Source organism: Miscanthus floridulus, chromosome 2 (assembly GCF_019320115.1).
Source record: "Miscanthus floridulus cultivar M001 chromosome 2, ASM1932011v1, whole genome shotgun sequence".
Classification (NCBI taxonomy): Eukaryota; Viridiplantae; Streptophyta; class Magnoliopsida; order Poales; family Poaceae; genus Miscanthus; species Miscanthus floridulus.
In genome coordinates this window covers 153,337,743-153,357,785 of record NC_089581.1, presented here as the reverse complement: position 1 = coordinate 153,357,785, position 20,043 = coordinate 153,337,743, and the positions used below count along the sequence as shown (strand labels likewise).

The 20,043-nt window shown below is 44.0% G+C and overlaps 2 protein-coding genes, 1 long non-coding RNA gene and 1 pseudogene across 6 annotated transcripts; 3 read left to right on the top strand and 1 right to left on the bottom strand.

Moving 5' to 3' along the window:
- The first annotated feature begins 1,297 nt into the window (after positions 1-1,297).
- On the top strand, positions 1,298-11,677 carry LOC136540169 (kinesin-like protein KIN-5B). 2 transcript variants are annotated; one of them, XM_066532173.1, is made up of 23 exons: positions 1,298-1,669; positions 2,132-2,258; positions 2,522-2,569; positions 2,656-2,993; positions 3,080-3,218; positions 7,232-7,329; positions 7,420-7,576; positions 7,656-7,725; positions 7,803-7,879; positions 8,012-8,065; positions 8,329-8,409; positions 8,522-8,633; positions 8,746-8,832; positions 8,915-9,090; positions 9,182-9,343; positions 9,441-9,548; positions 9,638-9,796; positions 9,872-9,955; positions 10,032-10,237; positions 10,349-10,450; positions 10,541-10,650; positions 10,727-10,878; positions 11,143-11,677. In XM_066532173.1, the coding sequence occupies exons 1-23, from the start codon at positions 1,443-1,445 to the stop codon at positions 11,347-11,349; spliced, it is 3,081 nt and encodes a 1,026-aa protein (XP_066388270.1). In that variant the 5' UTR covers positions 1,298-1,442; the 3' UTR covers positions 11,350-11,677. The 2 variants fall into 2 exon arrangements, with proteins under 2 accessions (XP_066388270.1, XP_066388268.1); XM_066532171.1 differs by having other exon boundaries at positions 2,414-2,569.
- A 21-nt stretch (positions 11,678-11,698) lies between these two features.
- Positions 11,699-13,087, top strand: LOC136540168 (uncharacterized). The gene is made up of 2 exons (XM_066532170.1): positions 11,699-11,938; positions 12,436-13,087. Exons 1-2 carry the CDS (start codon positions 11,870-11,872, stop codon positions 13,021-13,023), a joined length of 657 nt encoding a protein of 218 aa, XP_066388267.1. The 5' UTR covers positions 11,699-11,869; the 3' UTR covers positions 13,024-13,087.
- Positions 13,088-13,390: 303 nt separating this feature from the next.
- On the top strand, positions 13,391-14,289 carry LOC136537285 (cryptochrome-1-like; annotated as a pseudogene).
- A 1,486-nt stretch (positions 14,290-15,775) lies between these two features.
- LOC136540167 (uncharacterized) lies at positions 15,776-17,270 on the bottom strand. Of its 3 annotated transcripts, none has more exons than XR_010779887.1 (3): positions 16,569-17,270; positions 16,284-16,490; positions 15,776-16,176 (listed from the first exon to the last, which is right to left on the bottom strand). It is a non-coding gene; the product is annotated as an uncharacterized lncRNA (long non-coding RNA). The 3 variants fall into 3 exon arrangements; XR_010779888.1 differs by having other exon boundaries at positions 16,284-16,459; positions 16,569-17,259; XR_010779886.1 differs by lacking the exon at positions 16,569-17,270 and having other exon boundaries at positions 16,284-16,558.
- Between the last annotated feature and the right edge of the window lie 2,773 nt (positions 17,271-20,043).

Below are 20,043 nucleotides of genomic sequence, written 5' to 3'. Positions count from 1 at the left end.
GTGCTATAGGGCTCTTGATTTCTGATGTGTGAGCTATTGACCGAGATGTTGTTTTCAGCTAATCATCTCTATATTTGTATATGCCGCTGGCCCTCTATAAGCAATACATCCTGCAAATATTAGATTACTGAAAATGACAATCAAATGGTGTGCTATTGTTGATCTTTCTAGTTGGGTCAATCTTTAAGTAATTAAGTTCCATATGGAACAATTTAGCTTTGGAAGCTCTAGCTTTCTACAAAACGACAAAGAAAAGACCAACTGAAGGTGAAGGAAATCAGCGCTCAAGCATTAATTTGATTCCAGTTGAATTTATGTTCTCATACGACAGTGGCTTGATATCAACATTGTTCTCATTAAGATTGCACGAGGGGCTGTACTATACGTCTTGCGGGTCTTACGGGTTTTGCATACAAATTTGTTGTGTTCGCGGAACACTTGTCCGCAAGATCCGCGGTTTTATGGCAAGCCGCAAGACCGCTAATAAACTTTGCGGCAAGCGAGGCAGGTTAGCGGCCGGCCACGAACGAGCCTGCCTGCAAGTTGAGTAGCAGTAGAAGCGGGTGGCAAGTGAAATCGTGCTGTCGTTGACATTGCGATGGTTCCGAATAAAAATTCTTGCAAACCACTATTTTGTTGTTACCAATTGCAAACTCTCAGTGTTGCACTGTTGATAATTAATTTTGACACATTGATAAAAGTCTTTTTTGACACGATCGTACCTTTCTGCAATCATACAAGTTAAACCTTTTTTTTATAAGAGAAAGGAATAACCAAACTCAGGGCCTGTTTAGATTTCAAAAATTTTTGTGCAGTACCCGTCACATTGAATCTTGCGGCATATGCATGGAGTACTAAATGTAGACGAAAAAAACTAATTGCACAGTTGGGTGAGAAATCACGAGACGAAACTTTTGAACCTAATTAGTCCATAATTAGACATTAATTGTCAAATACAAACGAAAGTGCTACAGTAGCCAAAATCAAAAAAAATTTGGATCTAAACGGGGCCTCAACTTAACGATCCGAATCTGACCTGACTTTTTTTCGAGAAACGAGTCTGACCTGACTTTCGAGTTTTGACCTGGCGTGTTCATAAAGAACCTTAAGAACTGGGCCTCAAATTGAGTGTTTTTTAGATTAAACTGGGCCTCAAATTAAGTTAGGGTTAGTCCCATGACGGCCCAACACATACATGGCCCATGGACGCAGTCACCCAGGCAGAGGCCCAGTCGCCAGACTCTCACTCTAGTCTACGGTCTACGCTCCCCACCCCACTGCTTGCTTAATTCAAATTTCTCCGCAACGGAAAAACATCTCGGCCTCCCTACTCCGCTTTCCCCAATCCACCCCCTTCCGACGAGCGGCGAATCCGCCCCAGAACCTCGCGATTTCCCCCAAACCACTCATCGGATCAGAGCGTCGCGGGTGTCGCCGGGGGCATGGCGCAGACGCCGAACCCCAGCAGGAGGTCGTGGGTCGGCCCGGCGCCGATGCCATTCCTCACGCCGCGGCCGGAGCGGCGGCACCTTGAGATGAGGTGGGCGGACGGAGTGTCCCAGAGCGCTGCTCGCCGTAGCGGCGTCGGCGCCGTTGCCGGCAACGGTGGAGGCGGGGATGGATGCGAGAGGGATCGGGAGGTGAACGTTCAGGTCGTGCTCCGGTGCAGGTGAGAATTGTCTGTCTCCTAAAAATTTCTGGCTCCGAGTATCCGACACTGTCCATATGAGTTTATGAATTGTGGTTCAGTGGCAAATTTGTGAAGCCCAACGTTTACACTGGCAAGAATCCAATTTTAAATAATATTTCATCACAACCGAATCATTTAAAAAAATAATTAGGATTGTAGCATCGGGATACTATGAAATTCGATGTAGGATCGTAAGGAGGTTTCAGTTTGTATTGATATACTATTAAATTTAGGATTTAGGATACAAGGTGGAATTGATATCGTTTTGGTTTGGTAGGATCATAGTATCGTAAGATTCTACAATACGGATCAGGGTCCTGTCAGGGACAAACTTGAAGAGTAGCCGGTGCTTCATTGCTGCTATGAGAAAACCTTTTGCTACCATTGCGTAATTGCGCCTGACTGTGGCTACCACTGCTGGCACATTCGTCTGTCTTGTAGGCCACTGAGCGAGGAAGAGCAGAGAGCGAATGTGCAGAGCGCCATCTCTTGTAATGACCTGAAGAGGGAGGTCACAGTTCTGCACAGCCTCTTCAAGCAAGTAGACAAGACGTTTACCTTCGACAAGGTAAAGCCTCTTTGGACCTGTGTGCGTGCGCGAGCGTGTTTATCTTTTTCTATATGATTGTAGAGATTTAACTACTGGTTCTAAAAGATGCTGTATTGTGATTCATATTGCTTACCACCATTGTTCTTGGATATGTGGTTGTTGTTTTGTCCTAGGTATTTGGACCAAAATCTCAGCAAAGGTCGATATATGACCATGCTGTTGCACCAATAGTGACTGATGTCCTCGAAGGCTATAACTGCACTGTCTTCGCCTTTGGGCAGACTGGAACCGGAAAGACATATACCATGGAGGGAGAGATGAGACTGAAGGTACCTTGAATATATGGACATCATCTATGATGAAGACAGGAAGTTCCTTGTAACTGTTGAACAATTTGTCTTACCTAATATGTTAGGTCAGTGAACTACCAGATACTGCCGGTGTCATCCCTAGAGCAGTGCGCCATATATTTGATATGCTTGAAGCACGGAAGGCTGATTATAGCATGAAGGTAACCTTCTTAGAGCTCTATAATGAAGATATAACAGACCTATTATCTTTGGAGGGCCAAAGCAGATTCCCTGAAGGTAGACAAAAGAAGCCTATAACTCTTATGGAAGATGGCAAAGGTGGCGCAGTCATAAGAGGACTTGAAGAGATTATTGTCTACAGTCCTAGTGAAATATACAGACTTTTGGAACATGGGTCAGCTAGGAGACGCACTGCTGACACTGCACTAAATAAGCAAAGCAGGTTCTTGATCATTCTGGTTCTTTCTTATTTTGGTACAGAGATCGTTGTCTGTCGGGGGCTAAGCACTCTGCATTCTGTTCTTGCAGCCGATCACATGCTGTTTTTTCTATAAACGCCCATGTCAAAGAAACAACGGTAGGAAATGAGGAACTCATGAAGTATGGGAGGTTGAACCTTGTAGACTTGGCAGGGTCAGAGAATATTGCTCGATCAGGGGCAAGAGAGGTACTTTTTTTATATTGCCATTTGCTACCTATTAGCAATAGCATTACCTGTTAGTTTGTTTACCCTATCTTCTCCAGTTGGGTAATTTGGTTTAATCGATGTATCCATCTTGTCTACTTTTATTGAATCATTTGTTCATGGTACATCATGTGTAGAAAATGGTGGAAGTACATGACTATATCTTGTTGTACGTATATATATTATCATAAAGATAGCTATATGGAATAATGAAATATTAACTAAATACCATCACAGACTGGCATAAGCAGTCATACTCTGCAAGGATTATTGGGGGGTTCTCAGCTAATTGTCAACAACACATTGGCTGATGTTTCCCAACTCGGTGATCATTGCGATGTTCAGGGGTTATGGGGCACAAGGCCATTGAAGAAATCAATTCAGTTCAGTAATAGTACTGCATATTCTAGGATGAAAAATATGGTTGAACAGCTTGGTTAGCCATACTATAGCTATGTCCCCGAGGCATCTCCACACCTCGATTGGGATACCATCCGGTCCCATCGCCTTACCTCCTTTCATCCTTTTCAACGCCTCTCTGACATCAGATTCTTAGATTCTCCGCACAAAGCGTCTATTGATGTTATCAAAAGAGTCATCCAACTAAAAAGTTTTGTCCGCATTCTCACTATTGAACAATTTGTCAAAATACTCTTGCCATCGATGTCGGATCTCATCCTCCTTCACCAAGGGATTCTCCCTTTCATCCTTAATGCACTTAACTTGGTTGAAGTCCCTTGTCTTTCTCTCACGAACCCTAGCCATCCTATAAATGTCCTTCTCTCCTTCCTTCGTACTCAAATGTTGGTAAAGATCCTCGTACGCTCTATCCTTTGCCACACTTACAGCTCGCTTTGCGGTCTTCTTTGTCACCTTGTACTTCTCTATGTTGTCCACATTTCTGTCATGCTACAAGCGTCTATAGCATACTTTCTTCTCCTTAATAGCCCTTTGGACTTCCTCGTTCCACCACCAAGTATCTTTAGCCTCGTCTCCACTTTCTTTGGTTACTCCACACATCTATGAGGCCACCTTCTGAATGTTGGTTGCCATCTTCTCCCACATGTTGTTTATGTCCTCTTCTTCCTTCCAAGAGCCCTCTTTGATAACCCTTTCCTTGAATACCTCTGATGTCTCCTCTTTAGTTTCCACCACTTTGTCTTTCAATCTTAGCTTGTTTATCTCTACGAGCACGCACCTGAAAACGAAAGTCTGCCACCAAAAGCTTATGTTGAGAAACAACACACTCCCCTGGTATCACCTTGCAACCCAAGCATGCTCGTTTGTCCTTTCTTCTTGCGAGGACAAAGTCAATCTGGCTAGAGTGTTGTCCGCTACTGAAGGTCACTAGATGAGATTCTCTCTTTCTAAAGAAAGTATTCGCTATCATTAGGTCAAAAGCTACCGCGAAGTCCAGAACTTCCTCCTCCTCCTGATTCCTACTACCATACCCAAAACCTTCATGAACTACCTCGAAACCTGCGCTTGTAGTACCTACATGCCCATTAAGATCTTCTCCTATAAAAAGCTTCTCACTACTAGGTACTAGCTCTAATCAGGCCATCTAAGTTTCTCAGAACTGTCTCTTAGCACTCTCGTCGAGGCCTACTTGTGAGGCATATGCACTAATTACGTTCAAGACCATATCACCAACGACAAGCTTGACTAAGATAATTCTATCTCCTTGTCTTCTCACTCCCACCACACCATTCTTGAGACTCTTATCAATCAAAACTCCTATTCCATTTTTATTCGCGACTGTACCTGTATTGTCCACCTTCCTTCGCCTTCTGACCCTTCTATTTAGTCTCTTGAACGCATAATATATTTACACGTCTCCTAGTCGCGGTATCAACTAATACTCTTAACTTACCTGTAAGCGACCCTACATTTTAACTACCTAAACGGATCCTAGTTGGTTCGACTAGCTTCCTTACCCATCGCACCCGTCGACTTAGATGTGAAGACCATTGCTCATTTTTCACTATACCCAGGCGCCGATGTAGCGTGCCACTAAGGAAGCGACGACCCGATCCTTACTCACTTGACCCCATGCCCAGATCGCGACACGACGCGTCACCAAGGGGGTGCCGACCCGGCCCTTGCCCATTTAACACCATACCTGGGTTCCGATATGGCGTGTCGCTAAGAGGGTTTACGCCTCAACGGTTTTCTTTGGGTTTCATCTCCATTAGAATGGCTAGATTTAACGTTGGCTCGCCACGCCTATCACAACCCTCCTTTACCAGGGCTTGGGACCTGCTATGTTGAGACAACATAGGTGGAGTTGTTCTCACCATTGAATAATTTATCAAAATACTCTTGCCATCTATGACTGATCTCATCATCCTTCACCAAGAGCTGCTCCCTCTCATCCTTTATGCACTTGACTTGGTTGAAGTCCTTTGTCTTCCTATCGCGAGCCCTAGTCATCCTATAAATGTCCTTCTCTCCTTCCTTCGTACTCAAACGTCGGTAAAGGTTCTCATAGGCCCGTCCCTTTACCTCACTCACCGCTCGTTTTGCAATCTTCTTTGCCACCTTGTACTTCTCTATGTTGTTTGCACACCTGTCATTATACAAGCACTACACTCCTTTTTTTCCTTAATAGCCTTTTGCACATCTTCATTCCACCACCAAGTGTCTTTCGAGTCGCATCCACTCCCTTTGGTCACTCCAAGCACCTCTGAAGCAACCTTCTGAACGCATGTTACCATCTTCTCCCACATGTTGTTTGCATCTTCTTCATCATTCTTAGGGCCCTGTTCAATGACTTTTTTCTTAAAGACCTTTGATGTCTCCCCTTCTAATTTCCACCACTTCATTCTTGCAACCCTAGCTTGTTTGTTCCCATGAGCTTGCACCAGAAAGCGGAAGTCAGCCACCACCAGCTTGTGTTGAGCAACCACACATTCTCCAAGTATCACCTTACAGTCCACGCATGTTTGTTTATCCCTCCTTCTTGTAAGGACAAAGTCGATTTAACTAGAGTACTGGCCGCTACTAAAGTTCACTAAATGGGACTGTCTCTTACAGAAGAAAGTGTTAGCTATCATCAGATTAAAAGCTATGGCGAAGTCTAAGACTTCCTTTCCCTCCTGGTTCCTACTACCATATCTGAAACCCCCATGAACTGCCTCGAAACCTGCACTTGATGTACCTACATGGCCATTAAGATCACCTCCTATAAAGAGCTTCTCGCTACTAGGGACAGCTCTAACCAAGCGATCTAAGTCTTCCTAGAAAAGCCGCTTAGCACTCTCATCATGGCCTACTAGGGGGCATACGCACTAATTACGTTTAAGACCATATCACTAATGACAAGTTTAACTAAGATGATTCCTATCCCCTTGCCTTCTCACCTCCACCACACCATCCTTGAGGCTCTTATCAATCAAAACATGTACTCCATTTTTATTTGAAGTTGTCCCTGTGTACCAGAGCTTGAAGCCGGTATTGTCCACCTCCTTCGCCTTCTGCCACTTCCATTTAGTCTCTTGGACGCATAAAATATTTACACGTCTCCTAACCGCTTGTGTCCACTAACTCTCTTAACTTACCTGTAAGGGACCCTACATTCCAGCTATCTAAATGGATCCTAGTTGGCTCGACTAGCTTCCTTACCCTTCGCACCCGCCGAGGTAGGTGTGAAGACCATTGCTCATTTTGCACCACACCCGGGCACCGATGTGGCACGCCACTAAGGATGCGACGACCCGATCGTTGCTCACTTGACACCGTGTCCAGATCGCGACACGGCGCGTCACGGGGGTGACGACCCGGCCCTTGCTCATTTAACACCATACCCGGGTTTCGACATGGCGCGTCGCTAAGAGGGTTACGCCCCAACTGGAAAAAAATATTGATCCGCAAAGCTCGAACACACGATGTCATGAGTCCCAGAGAGCAGCCATACCGCTGAGCTAACTCCACGTTTTTGTATGCTCTTTCGGCATGACAGTCCTGTTTGAAGTCATGATTTTGCATGCTGATAGGGTAGAGCAAGAGAAGCTGGGGAGATGAATAAGAGCCTATTAACTCTGGGACGTGTCATCACTGCGCTTGTGGAGCATTCAGTTCATGTGCCATACAGGTTATACACTGTACTTAGTTTTGATATGTAAGCTCATGGGCAGTTCGTTTTGTGCACGGGCAGTAATGCATACTCATATACTTTTATCAGGGATAGTAAACTCACCAGACTGCTAAGAGAATCATTAGGAGGCAAAGCCAAAACATGCATCATAGCAACAGTGTCTCCATCTGTCCATTTCCTGGAGGAAACACTGGTCACACTTGATTATGCTTCTCAAGCTAAAAGCATAAGAAACAAGCCGGAGGTGAAACTTCTATTCATGCATGGGTTTGAAACTTTCAATTTTCTCAAAACGCTTGTTAGAAACTTAACAACTATTGCAGGCAAATAAAAAAACATGCAAATCTGTTATGCTCAAGGACCTCTACCAAGAAATGGAAAGAATGAAGCAAGGTTCTCTGTTTCTCTCTATATTTTGCTGCATTGCTGACATTAGCATAGTATCTCATAAGTATATCGTCACTTATCAGATGTCAAAGCTGCAAGGGAAAAGAATGGAATCTACATCCCTCATGAAAGGTTCGTCCTAGACGAGGCAGAAAGAAAGGTATAAGTACGAGTGTACAACACCTCCATCACCAAAACCTTCAGAATTTCATTAAATATAGTTCTTATGCGACTTCTGTTTATTGATTTTTACTATTCTTAATCCATTAATCGCATTGACTATTTATTGCAGAAAATGAAGGAAAAATTAGAAAATTTGGAGCTCACTCTTGAAAAGCAGAACAAAGTATATGCATATCCCCAAATCTGATTTAGCTGTATTTTTTTCAATAATTTCAAAGTTGAAGGGCGGGCCTGGTGCAAGCGGTAGAGTCTTACCGCCTGTGACCAGAAGGTCCCGGGTTCGAGTCGCGGTCTCCTCGCATTGTACAGGCGAGGGTAAGGCTTGCCACTGACACCCTTCCTAGACCCCGCACAAAGCGGGAGCTCTCTGCACTGGGTATGCCCTTCAAAGTTGAACTTACTCTTATACTTCTGATGATCTGGTAGGAAGTTGGAAAATTCAAAGGCTTGTACCAAGCAGAGCAGGAATGCCTCTTGGACTTGGAAAGTCAGAACAAAGATTTGAAGGTAAAGCACTTTGGATAACTTTCTTTTCATATTTTTTTTGAATAACACATACTTCCTTTTCATTTATTTGGATTTATTAGGGTCCTCACATTTTGTACATATCCTTATTTAGGTAAATCTTGAAACCTGGAAGAGAAAGTTTCTAGATCTTCAAGAAGTTCATTGCAGAGCTAACACATCGCTAAGGGAGAAGGACTTCATTATCTCAGATTTACTTCATTCTGGTATTTTTTTATCATAAGTAACTAAAGTAATTTCTAACTCAAAGAGTTTAATATATGTAAAACTCTTCCATCCATGGTCAATTGTTTTACTGTTATCCATTATATTGTATAGAACACTTAATTCTGGAACGTGCAAAGGATTTGCGCAATACCTTGGAGAATGCATCCGGAGATACCACTGTACTTCTGAGTAAACTAGGTAATATATCTACTATGACTTGATTTAATCCAGTTTATCTTTCCTTCTACTGACTATGCATGTCTTTCGCAATTATTTATAGAAAGGCAATCAAAAACTGAAACGGAAAACAAAGGCTTGCTATCTGGTTTTCGGGCTGAATTGGATCATAGTCTTGGAGTTCTACATGCTACAGTCATTGGATCGGTTTGTGAACAGAGTAAAATTTTGGAGTCTATGAATGAACAAACAAAGCTATACTTTTCAGCCAGAAATGAGGTGCCGCTCGCCCACTCTTGAAATGCTATACTTCTATTATTGCTATCCCTACTAGCACACTAAAATAGCTACAACATACAATTGCTTCCAGTCGGAAAACCAATTGGAGAGAAGAATTGCAAGAGTCAAAGATATGTATGTCTCTGGGGTCCAATGCATGAAGGAGCTCGCTCTTACCATGAGACAGCAATCTATCATAGATTCCGAGCAGATGAGGCAGAACATATCTACTAATGCAATTGCTGTTGACAATGTATGGAATAACAGAAACTTTTGTTTGAATACAATCTAATGCAGAAAAACAGAGTGTTGAGTGCAATCTAATTATGCTCTGTATATGAACACTGCAGTTTCTAGCAATGATGGTTTCAGAAGCTGAACAAGTTCTAAACGATGTTCTGAAATCTACTTCGGAGCTCAAGGAACTATTAGCCTTTTCTACAAAACTACAAAACTCTGTATGTCTCCTTGATTTTGTTAGTTCATGTGCCTGTGTGGAACATATTTAGCTAGACGCGTCAACTCACTCGTGTGATTTCTTTTAAAGGGATTGAAAAGGAGTCTTACTTCTGCACAAGACATGTCAAAGACATCAATTGATTTCTTTAAAGATATCAGTATACATGTGTCTCGGCTCATCACTCTTATGGAACAGAATCAAATGGAAAGGTCCTCCAAGCTTGTTAAATTTGAGAATGAGTTTAAGGTAGTTGATTTTAATATATGTGCTACACATTTCGTTTATGAACAAACTCTCTGATGGCTCGCCACCTTTTGACAGGAAACTTGTGTTAAAGACGAGCAAGCTGCTCTGAATAAGATTGCTGCAATTTTATCAGAGTTGACTGCCAAGAAAACTACAATGGTCAGATTATATATTGCATGAGCAAATAAAATGGTCTTAGTATGACTTCAGCTTTAACTGATGTATCTTTTAGCAGGTTTCATCATATATGGGACAGCTGAAAGAGAGATACTGTCAAGAGCAGAAGCACCAGAAATTGGAGATGTCCAACCTACAACAGGTTTCAGATAATGGCAAAAATGCGTGTGTGGCTCATGTTGGAGTTATAGAGAGCCAGTTCCACGAGGATATGTCATCGCATGCTAAATTAAATGATCAAATGGAAGGCATCTTGCAGCAATGGTACCGATCTCACTTTACCTCAAACAACGTGCAGTTTGAATCAGCCGTTCATTCTTGAAGTACTTCTATTTCCATGATTTGTTTATGCTTAAGAGGCACTGTCCATTGCAGCTTGAAGAAAGGTAGCCATTCTGTATCTTACTGGTCACATGCACAATCATCTTTGCATGATCTTGGTAAGAGCTCAATCATGGAGGCTGACGATTTTATCGAGTAAGTTGTAATCATGTTTAGTAAAGTTATTATCATTGTTGATACTCTGAGCAGGGCTTCCAAGATGTCTTATCCGTTTCTTGTATGCAGGGAAAGGAGAAACAAAAATGAAAATATGTTCCAGGAAAGGCTTCTGCTTTCTTCACAGAATGATGCAGAGTTTCATGCCATTACATCTGATGTGTTGACTGCTTCCAAGAGTACGTATTTAACTTTGTGATCAATTTATTTTCTAAAAGAATGCATTTTCCTTATGTTTTCTTTGCTCATTTCCAGATTCCCTCTTACTGGATCATGAAACTAGCAAGATGATAGAAACCAACTCCACCACTTTCTCGAGCCATCAGGAATTCCTGAATGAAAAACACAGTGAAGGCGCAGAATCTATAAGAAACCTGACGAGTAACTGTCTTGAGAAGGACTACATGGTAAGCTCCGTGCATCTGTTTAGACTAGAAATGAAAAGGCAAAGTGTAAGGATATATAAGATAATACTACAAATTTTAGCTAAACAACACTGTACTAATGTTGTCTGGCTGTAAAGTGGCTATTTCCTCATTGCAACAGAATTATATCACCTTTATGTGCATGCTTAAGTGATGAAGTGAATATATTCAATGTAAACCACCTTTGTGTCACTATCATTTGATTATTTGTTATATCCATTGACCTAGCTATTGTTCACCCATCAGGCTAATAGTCCGGTTCGAAACCCTCCAAGGGAACTACTGACCAGTGCAAACAGCTTGGAATCAATTGACAAACTAAGAGCTTCTCTGCCAGATCTGGTGGCAAAGTTCAGGCTCGAGAACAAGTTGGATGAAATGGACAAGGGGAAGCAATGCTCCGATCAAAGGACACGCACTCCAAGAAGTCCTCTAACGCCTGTCAATCAGTGAAGAATGTGTCAAATTCTGGGATGCTCAAACGTTGTAAAGACGGCAAGATATCTTGCCGATCTGTCACCACCTTAATTTAGTGTGCTCAGATTTTAGGATGCTGCATGCAAAGATTCTGATTATTTTTAGTTAAGAAGGCCAAAAAAAATCGTTTTCTCTTTGTACTATGTAAAATCAACTTAATATTCTCAGTGTTGTGCTTTCCATTTCTGATCAATCCTGTGAGGAAAGTAGCATGAAATGTTGAATTTCTTTCTCATTCCTGAATGTGCACATGGTAAGTCCAAAACCATAATAAGTATTAAAAGATTTGCTAACATGGTATGTATCTCGAGAATCCACGTGTTACTTTTGTACCGTGCTTTCCATTTTCTAACGCGAAATGTTGCAGTACTGAGCCCTTCCGTTGGTTCAGGCTATCTGGGCAGATGATCACATGAGGAAATCACAGGGAAGAGAATGATATGCAGAACGGCTCATAAATCATCTTGGGAAAGAGAAGGGTGAGGGAAAGGATAAGATGCAGGAAAACACAGAGGAGCAGGGTCTCGTGAAGGAAGATAACGTTTCATCGATCAGCGATGCAGAGGTATGTTCCTCTTTTCACTTGTTTCAGCATTTTTCCTCTATTTCTCTTGAGAAATAAAAACTGCTTTCTGTGCACTCTGTTCTTCAAAATCGTGTTATGAACTGTTTCTAGATGTATTATACGTTGCTTGGCGGTTCTGCAGTTGGCAACAATATTTCCGATATGATGATTGTTTCTAGATGTCTGCTCTTCGTAGAGGCATTGTGTATCTTTTGTAGTGTTGTACAATTTATCTAGTTAGATCAATGGATGTATCTTTGGCTAACTCTAACTGCAAACTTTTTTAGTGGTATGTTACCATATTGTCGAAATTACTAATGGATTTAGGGTTCTAAGAAGCGTACGAATTTGACATTTGCAAAAGTATATCTTGCACATGACCACACGAGTCTAACAAAATGTTCATGCTACTAACATTACTGCAATTAAACATAGCAATGCCATTAGCAGGATTTTAATCTACTAAATAGCTTTGCCCTTGCTCGTTCTGTTGGCAGGAGCGCAGAGTTTTGGCGGAAGAGCTTGGCTGGGCCAGACTGGAGCGGCAAAAAATCCTCGCCCTGTCTGCGGAGGCTGATGATGCAATCTGGCATCTGGTCTCACTTGCACGGAGGAGGATGCAAGAAAAGGACGAGGCCAGGAACCAAGCGAGGATGCTGCTCGCGGACCTCCAGGCAAGAAACGCCCGGGTGATGGCGCTTCCTGGAACATCGTGCTCCAGAGTTGCACGGCCTGATGCGTTCGCCGCCACCGGCTACGAGCACAACCAGGCCCTTACTCCTGCCGCGTTCAGGCCTCTGGGAAGTAGCAGTACGATGATGCTGGGGCAGCGTGCCCGTGCAGGAACTGGCTACTGCGCTGCGTCGTCCAGCTGCTTCGGCCACAGGAGCATCGGTTCGTCTCTGGACGCCTACGCTGTTCTGCCGTCTCTACTTGGCTTCGCTTCCTCGAGCCAGGATCACTTCGATCCTGACATGTTCCTGGTCGACGTCGCGGAATCGCCGCAAGATGTCGTTCCGGTTCCGGCCACTGCAGAGTCCAGCCAGGAGAGAAGCTCCGGCTCCGGCACGTATGGTCATATTTAGGCGGGCAGAAGGCCTTGCAGTGGAAAAGTGAATCAGCAGCTCAAGCTGCTGCACGTCGTGTCACGGGCCATGGCCATGCTCCCTAGATCCTAGGCCGGTGCCCTGTTAGTTGCTCGCAGGATCAAAAGTTTGAACAAGAGGTTATTACTACTTGCACGGTAAAACTTATAAGTTTGTTCATGTGTTGTGGATTTTTTTTTATGGGTCTACCTGAATATATTGCAATGGAGTGGTAATGTAAATTACCGCTTAAATAGGATACAACAGAGTACGCACACTTACAACACAACAACAACAACAACAACACACGCGAGACAATGTGGGGTTCGGAGGTTTTCTAGGTTTACGTGAGAAGGTTTTCTTTTTAATGCAATGCCTGGAGGTGGTCGTACCCTCGCAGGTCCAGTTTACAAGGCTATGGGATGCACCTGTTTCGGTGCTGCAAGCGGCAGGAATTGAGTTGGGCTCCAACTAACTACCCCCTCCCCATTGTTGAGCTAGACGCAGCCAAACTCAGGCCGCAAGAAGCTCTGTCTGAAATGTGCCAGCTGTAGGCAGCATCATGGGCCTCAAATCCTCAATGAACAATGGAATGGAGGAAGGCCTCGGCGACCCATCAGAGGTTCCACCGATTGAGTTTCCTCAAGAATTACAGATGGAAATTCATTGGCAGCCAGTCCAGGCGACGACCAATGTCCCGGTAACTGCTAGGAGGCGCGAGGATCAGATGGTGTCTACCATGACGGCTTCACTGAACAGAGCTGAAACAGAAGTTTCTGCTGATCTGGGGAACGGTGAGGACAGCAGGGCAGAGGTTCCGTCCCAAGCACATTTCGGTCCTCGAGCTGAGAGGGAAGAAATGATCCAAAACACTGAAGACAACGCTTTTGCAACCAGCGGCGTTCACCAGCCAGCCCAACATCTTTCAGCAGCTTCAGCACCGTAGGCGAGATGTTGTTGCTCCATCAGTATCGAAGGCTTCGAGTAATTGGACAGGGAGAGAAGGAAAGGAGCATCAGGCCATTCAGAAACTTTTGCTGCTGATGAAGCTGACGTTTCCAGTAGGAAGTTATTACTTGGATAGACACCCGCAATCGCACCGACTGATGAACTGGAGTCAATTATCACAATCAGTAAGTTGCGTCGTTGCTGCACTTGCGTTGCAATTTTATTTGCAACTTTTTCATTATTATAATATGCATGCATTAGTACAATGCCGAACGCTTTTGTGTTTCCGTGCAGCGTAAGGCTACAATATTATTGTAAACAAACCTGACGTGATACATGGTCAATGTGAATAACATATCTCTTAAAATTTCTGTCAAGCTAAAATTTCGTCCAGCCCAATCACCAGTGAGTCCAAACCTGCTTGGACTCGCATTCGGCCCAAACTTACTCGGACTCGCATTCGGCCCACAACTCACTTCTCTCTCTAATCTGTCCACACCGCTGCTTGGCCAGACGCTCGTACTCCGGGTTCGCCGTCCTAGACACCGCCGCCGCCCCTGCTTCCCTCCGTCCGGATGCACCGCCGCTTGCCCTAGCCTCCGCAGCGCCGCGTGCTCCCTCCCTCCGCACGTTGTGGCTCCTTTATTGCCCATGTGCCGCTGCTCCACCCGCCGCAGCGCCGCGTGCTCCCTCCCTCCACACGTTGGCTGATGCCGTGTTTTCCGGAGAAGCCTCTGCCTTCGCCGTGGCCGAGTTCCATGTTGCCACGGATGCCTCACCACACGAGAAGTTGGAATCGAAACGAAGAACCATCTCGGATTAGAAAACAAACAGAAAAAATCATGCAACCGGCAAGCGGAGCTCATGCCTCGCTGAGTTGCTGGGGGGAAGGAGGCGCTCCACGCTCCACCACCCAGCCCACAGCCGACCCACGGAGCAGACCTCGCTTGTTGGACACTCAGAGCTACCAGGAACCGGCAACGTCGTCCTGCGCTGCGACCCTCAGCTGCATGTGGCCCCGTTTCTTGGCTGGATGGTTTTTTTTGAACAAGATTTTTTTTTTTTTTTTTTTTGAACAAGGTTGGCTGGATGGTTACCGTCGACTTCCACCTTCTTTTGCTGGATCGGAGAAGGAAGTCCCAGAAGGCTAGAACTCGACAACGTTGACCCACAGGGGATTAGGGAAGATGGAGGTGGCAAATAAGGTTGATTGTGACTGGCGCTTCCAGCCTGATGGCGCTCCCGGTCCAATGGAAAGAGGCGAATAGGTTAGGTTGCTTGAGCTTGCAGGACAGAGCTTGGCCACATCTACTGGAGCAACAGAGAGATGGAGAGAGGCGCAGTCGTGCAGAGACTGAGATTACAGTAGTCTACAGGGCTGGATGAGATTTTGGTGTAGCTGAGGCTGGAGAGGAGCAGGAACGCCGAACGCTAGGGGCAGATGATATAGGAATTAGCAGCAGGTTAAGATGACATGAAAGCAGCCAACTACAATGAATAAAAGTTTGGGCCCGTCTACAGATTTGTGGGTTCAGATGGCCACCGATGCACCGTCCATCCAGAGTAGTAATTGTATAGTAGACGTAATTCCCAATTTCCAATTAATATACCATTATTATGCCCCTGTCAATTTTTATCTATTTAAATTTTGGGTGACTATATATATCTGACGACAGATTTAGCAACAAGAAATCTGTCAAATATTTGACAAATTAAAAGAGGACACGTAGGTCAGAAAAAACCGACAGACGCTATAAAGAAAATTCTGTCAGATTTGCATAACAAGGTTCAATACCAAACAAAAGACCCAAACAAAGACCTGAAACCCGTTATACACAAAATAGTCCAATATTCGGATGCTGACAGATCTGACAGTTATACATCTCTGTTCAAATTTATTCGTCATAAATAGCAGTTCAAAATAGCAAAGGTGCATAACGGGCCTGTTCGGCTGAAATTATGCTGCTGGCTGCTGCTGAGAGTTTGAGACACAAAACACTTGACCAATACATAGTAGCAATGCCAAGACGGGCAGCCCAACAGGCCCAACAAGGTTCAAACTTAGTGGTTCAAAATCCATCAGATCTGCATAAAAAGGGTGCAGTCCTCTGTTCAAAATAGCCTTTGCTGGTCAGGTTTCTTCTCAGATGAACAATGTAGTAGATTCTCCGGGCTCTCCTCTCAGTGCACGCCATGATGCACAGTCTGCACGTTCAACAAACAAGCGCCATGAGAGAGAAAAACTTAGCGGTGTCTGCGTGAGAGAAGCAATCCGCAAACAGGGGCATGTGCACGCGCAGACACACAAATACCTGGAAGACGTGTGGCGTGTGGTCGGTGGCATGGCCGTGGTGATCATGCAGCCTCACCCCGTTCTTCCTCAGCTACTCCCTGACAAACTTTGTCATAGATGAAGGACGCGCCCCTGAACTGCGGCAGGACCAGCCACGCCACCAACAGCGGTTTCGCCTCGTACCACAGCGATATCCTGCGAAGGAAGGATCAGCAATGACCTTCACCTAAAAAAATGCAAAAACCCAAAGAACAGATCAAACAATTGCATAGGATCAACAAGCTGATAACTAAATATCACCAACCTACAAGAAGCAGCATATATGACACATCATGAAACACTGAACATAATGATATCCTCAAGATCACTTAGAAACAAATAAAAGTGACACTTCTATCAGAAAAAATAACAGAAAATTGGAACAAAAGAAGTTCAGCAACTAAAATCCTGAACATAAACCGCTGCTCATCCCCCTACCACACCCACACAGACCACAAAAATGGTAAACCTGCTCAAAAACTTACAAAGGAAAAAAGGAAGGGGAAGAACCAAATAAGACACCCGTTCTAGAAATGAAAGCAAATTAATTGACCAAAATCAAACAAAACCAAAGGTAATTATATGACAAAAAATCACCATTAAAAAAATCAAATCAACTAAATTGACCATTACAAATATGAACATTATAGCTAAAAACTCAACTACACCTTCTATTGCTCCCTCACGAAAGAAATAGTCACCAAATCAATAACTGAACCAGTCAAATATATAAGTCACAGAAGAGACAAGTAGAAGTTTACCAATCTTCTAAGAGATAATTAGATGACAAAAAAAATCAGCATTACAAAAATCAAATCAACTAAATTCACCATTACAACACATCAAATAGTGAACAAGTCAAATATAAGTCAAAACATCAATGAACATCCTAGAAAAAACCTAAAGAACATACCAGAACAAAAAAAAAGATAGAAAAACAGATCTGCACATCAATTGGCTTTGGGTACCTCAATCAGCAACAAACAAAAAAACCTAAAAAGAAGCCCAAAAAAAACTCAGAAACTAAAAAGAAAGAAAATAAACTTAAAAACACATCATGAACAAAAAAACTTGCATGTAAAGAAAAAACCAGAAAATCAGGTTTGCAGATCACACACACAGCAACAAAAAGGCATCAATGGGGATAACAAAAAAGAAAAGGCCCAACAAACCCAATAAACAAATCTCCCACACCCAAAAAAGTGAAGCCTAACATAAGGCCCACAAAAAAACCCCATAAAATTAACAGCACATCATCACCACAAAAACAAACTTTGTAGATGACAGTGAAATACTTGCTGTCGAAAAATGATATTACTAGCTAATATTTTTACTAGCCTAGAAATTGCAAATTGAAATCAAGTTTAGCTCAAAACTTAGAAAATTTCCAAGTCTGTCAAAAATTTCCAAGTCTGTCAACAGTTAGACATTGCTATGTTTAGCAAATTATTTTGAGAGATTGGGTTAAGGGGTGGTATAGTGTTATAGCTTGATTTGGTAGTCTCATATGCCCTCTTCGGCATGGAGAAGATGGTTTGGCTCCTGGAGCAACCGTTTAGTTGTTTTGGCCGCTTTAAAATTCGTGCAAGTCACAGTCTCAGGATGGTTGGCACCGTGCGCGCGGTCGCCGCACGGCCACCCCACGCCGCGCACATGACCACATCCCGCGCGGTCATCCCATGCTGCCACGCTTGGCCGGTCGAGCCGCCTGGGTTTGGCCAAGGTCGGCCACAGTGAGCTGTTGGCCCCGTGCTGAAAGGTCCTAATGGCTAGAGGGGGGTGAATAGCCTATTAAAAATTTCTACAACAACACTTAACAAACTGGTTAGACAATTATGAGGCAAAGCAAGTGTTGCGCTAGCCTACTAAAAATACAAGCCACCTACCACGATTCTAGTTTATATAGTTTCTATCCACACAATTTCTATGTCACTATACTAAGTTAGTGTGCTCTCAAAGGCTAACTAAAGAGCCACACTAACCAAACTAACAAGCTCTCACAACTAGCTACACTAAAGAGCTTGACAACTAGTTTGCGGTAATGTAAAGAGAGTGAGCAATTTGTTTATACCACTGTGTTGAGGAAGGAGCCAATCAATCACAAGAGTGAATACCAATGAAAATCAATCACCTCGGAATCAAATGATGAACACAATGATTTTTTACCGAGGTTCACTTGCTTGCCGGCAAGCTACTTGTTGTGAAGATTCACTCACTTGGAGGTTCACGCGCTAATTGGCTTCACACGCCAAACCCTCAATAGGGTGCCGCACAACCAACACAAGATGAGGATCACACAAGCCACGAGCAATCCACTAGAATACATTTTGGCTCTCCACCAGGGAAAGGTCAAGAACCCCTCACAATCACCACGATCGAAGCCAGAGACAATCACCAACCTCCGCTCGATGATCCTCGCTGCTCCAAGCTATCTAGGTGGTGGCAACCACCAAGAGTAACAAGTGAATCCCACAGCAAACACGAACACCAAGTGCCTATAGATGCAAACACTCAAGCAATGCACTTGAATTCACTCCCAATCTCACAAAGATGATGAATTAATAATGGAGATGAATGGGAGGGCTTTGGCTAAGCTCACAAGGCTGCTATGTCAATGCAAATGGCCAAGAGGGTGAGCTTGAGCCGGCCATGGGGCTTAAATAGAGAGCCCCCATGAATAGAGCTGTTGTACGCCTTCACTGGGCACAACATGGGGTGATCAGACGCTCCGGTCATATCGACCGGACGCTGGACCTCAGCGTCTGGTCACGTGATGCGTGCCACGTGTCCCCTCTCTTCAAATACTGAGCACTCGATCTCAATGGTCAAGTGATGACCGAACGCGCTGCTGCGAAGTGACCAGACGCTGGACCTCAGCGTCTGGTCATTTCTAGTAAGCATCTAGAAATGATTTTTCACGACCGGACGCGTCCGGTTATGCTCAACCGGACTCACCCAACGTCCGGTCACTCGATGTCTCCTCTGTACACTGCCACGTCAGTAGGACCGAACACAACCCTCCAGCGTCCGGTCACTAAGTGGCCCAGCGTTCGGTCAGAGACCGACGCTAGCGTCTTCGCTGCTTCTTCTGACCAGTGCCAGTCCTACCAAGACCAGTGTCCAGTCATTTACAGTGACCTCCATCTTTTCTGTCTAGGGCGTCGGTGGCACTGTCGAACCGTCCGTACTCTATGGGCGGACACTCCGCTGGTGAAATTCCTAACCCTTGCTCAAATGTGCCAACCATCAAGTGTATCACCTTGTGCACATGTGTTAGCATATTTTCACAAACATTTTCAAAGGTGTTAGCACTCCACTAGATCCTAAATGCGTATGCAATGAGTTAGAGCATCTAGTGGCACTTTGATAACTGCATTTCGATACGAGTTTCACCCCATTTAATAGTATGGCTATCGAACCTAAATGTGATCACACTCTCTAAGTGTCTTGATCATCAAAACAAAATTGCTCCTACCATTTATACCTTTGCCTTGAGCCTTTTGTTTTTCTCTTTCTTCTTTTCAAGTCCAAGCGCTTGATCATCATCATGGCATCACCATCATCATGATCTTCATAATTTCTTCGTCACTTGGAGTAGTGCCACCTATCTCATAATCACTTTGATAAACTTGGTTAGCACTTAGGGTTTCATCAATTTACCAAAACCAAACTAGAGCTTTCACATGTGCTGCTGCCTAGCCTCGCACTGCCATCATTTGTGCCACCGTGGCCGCGCTGCG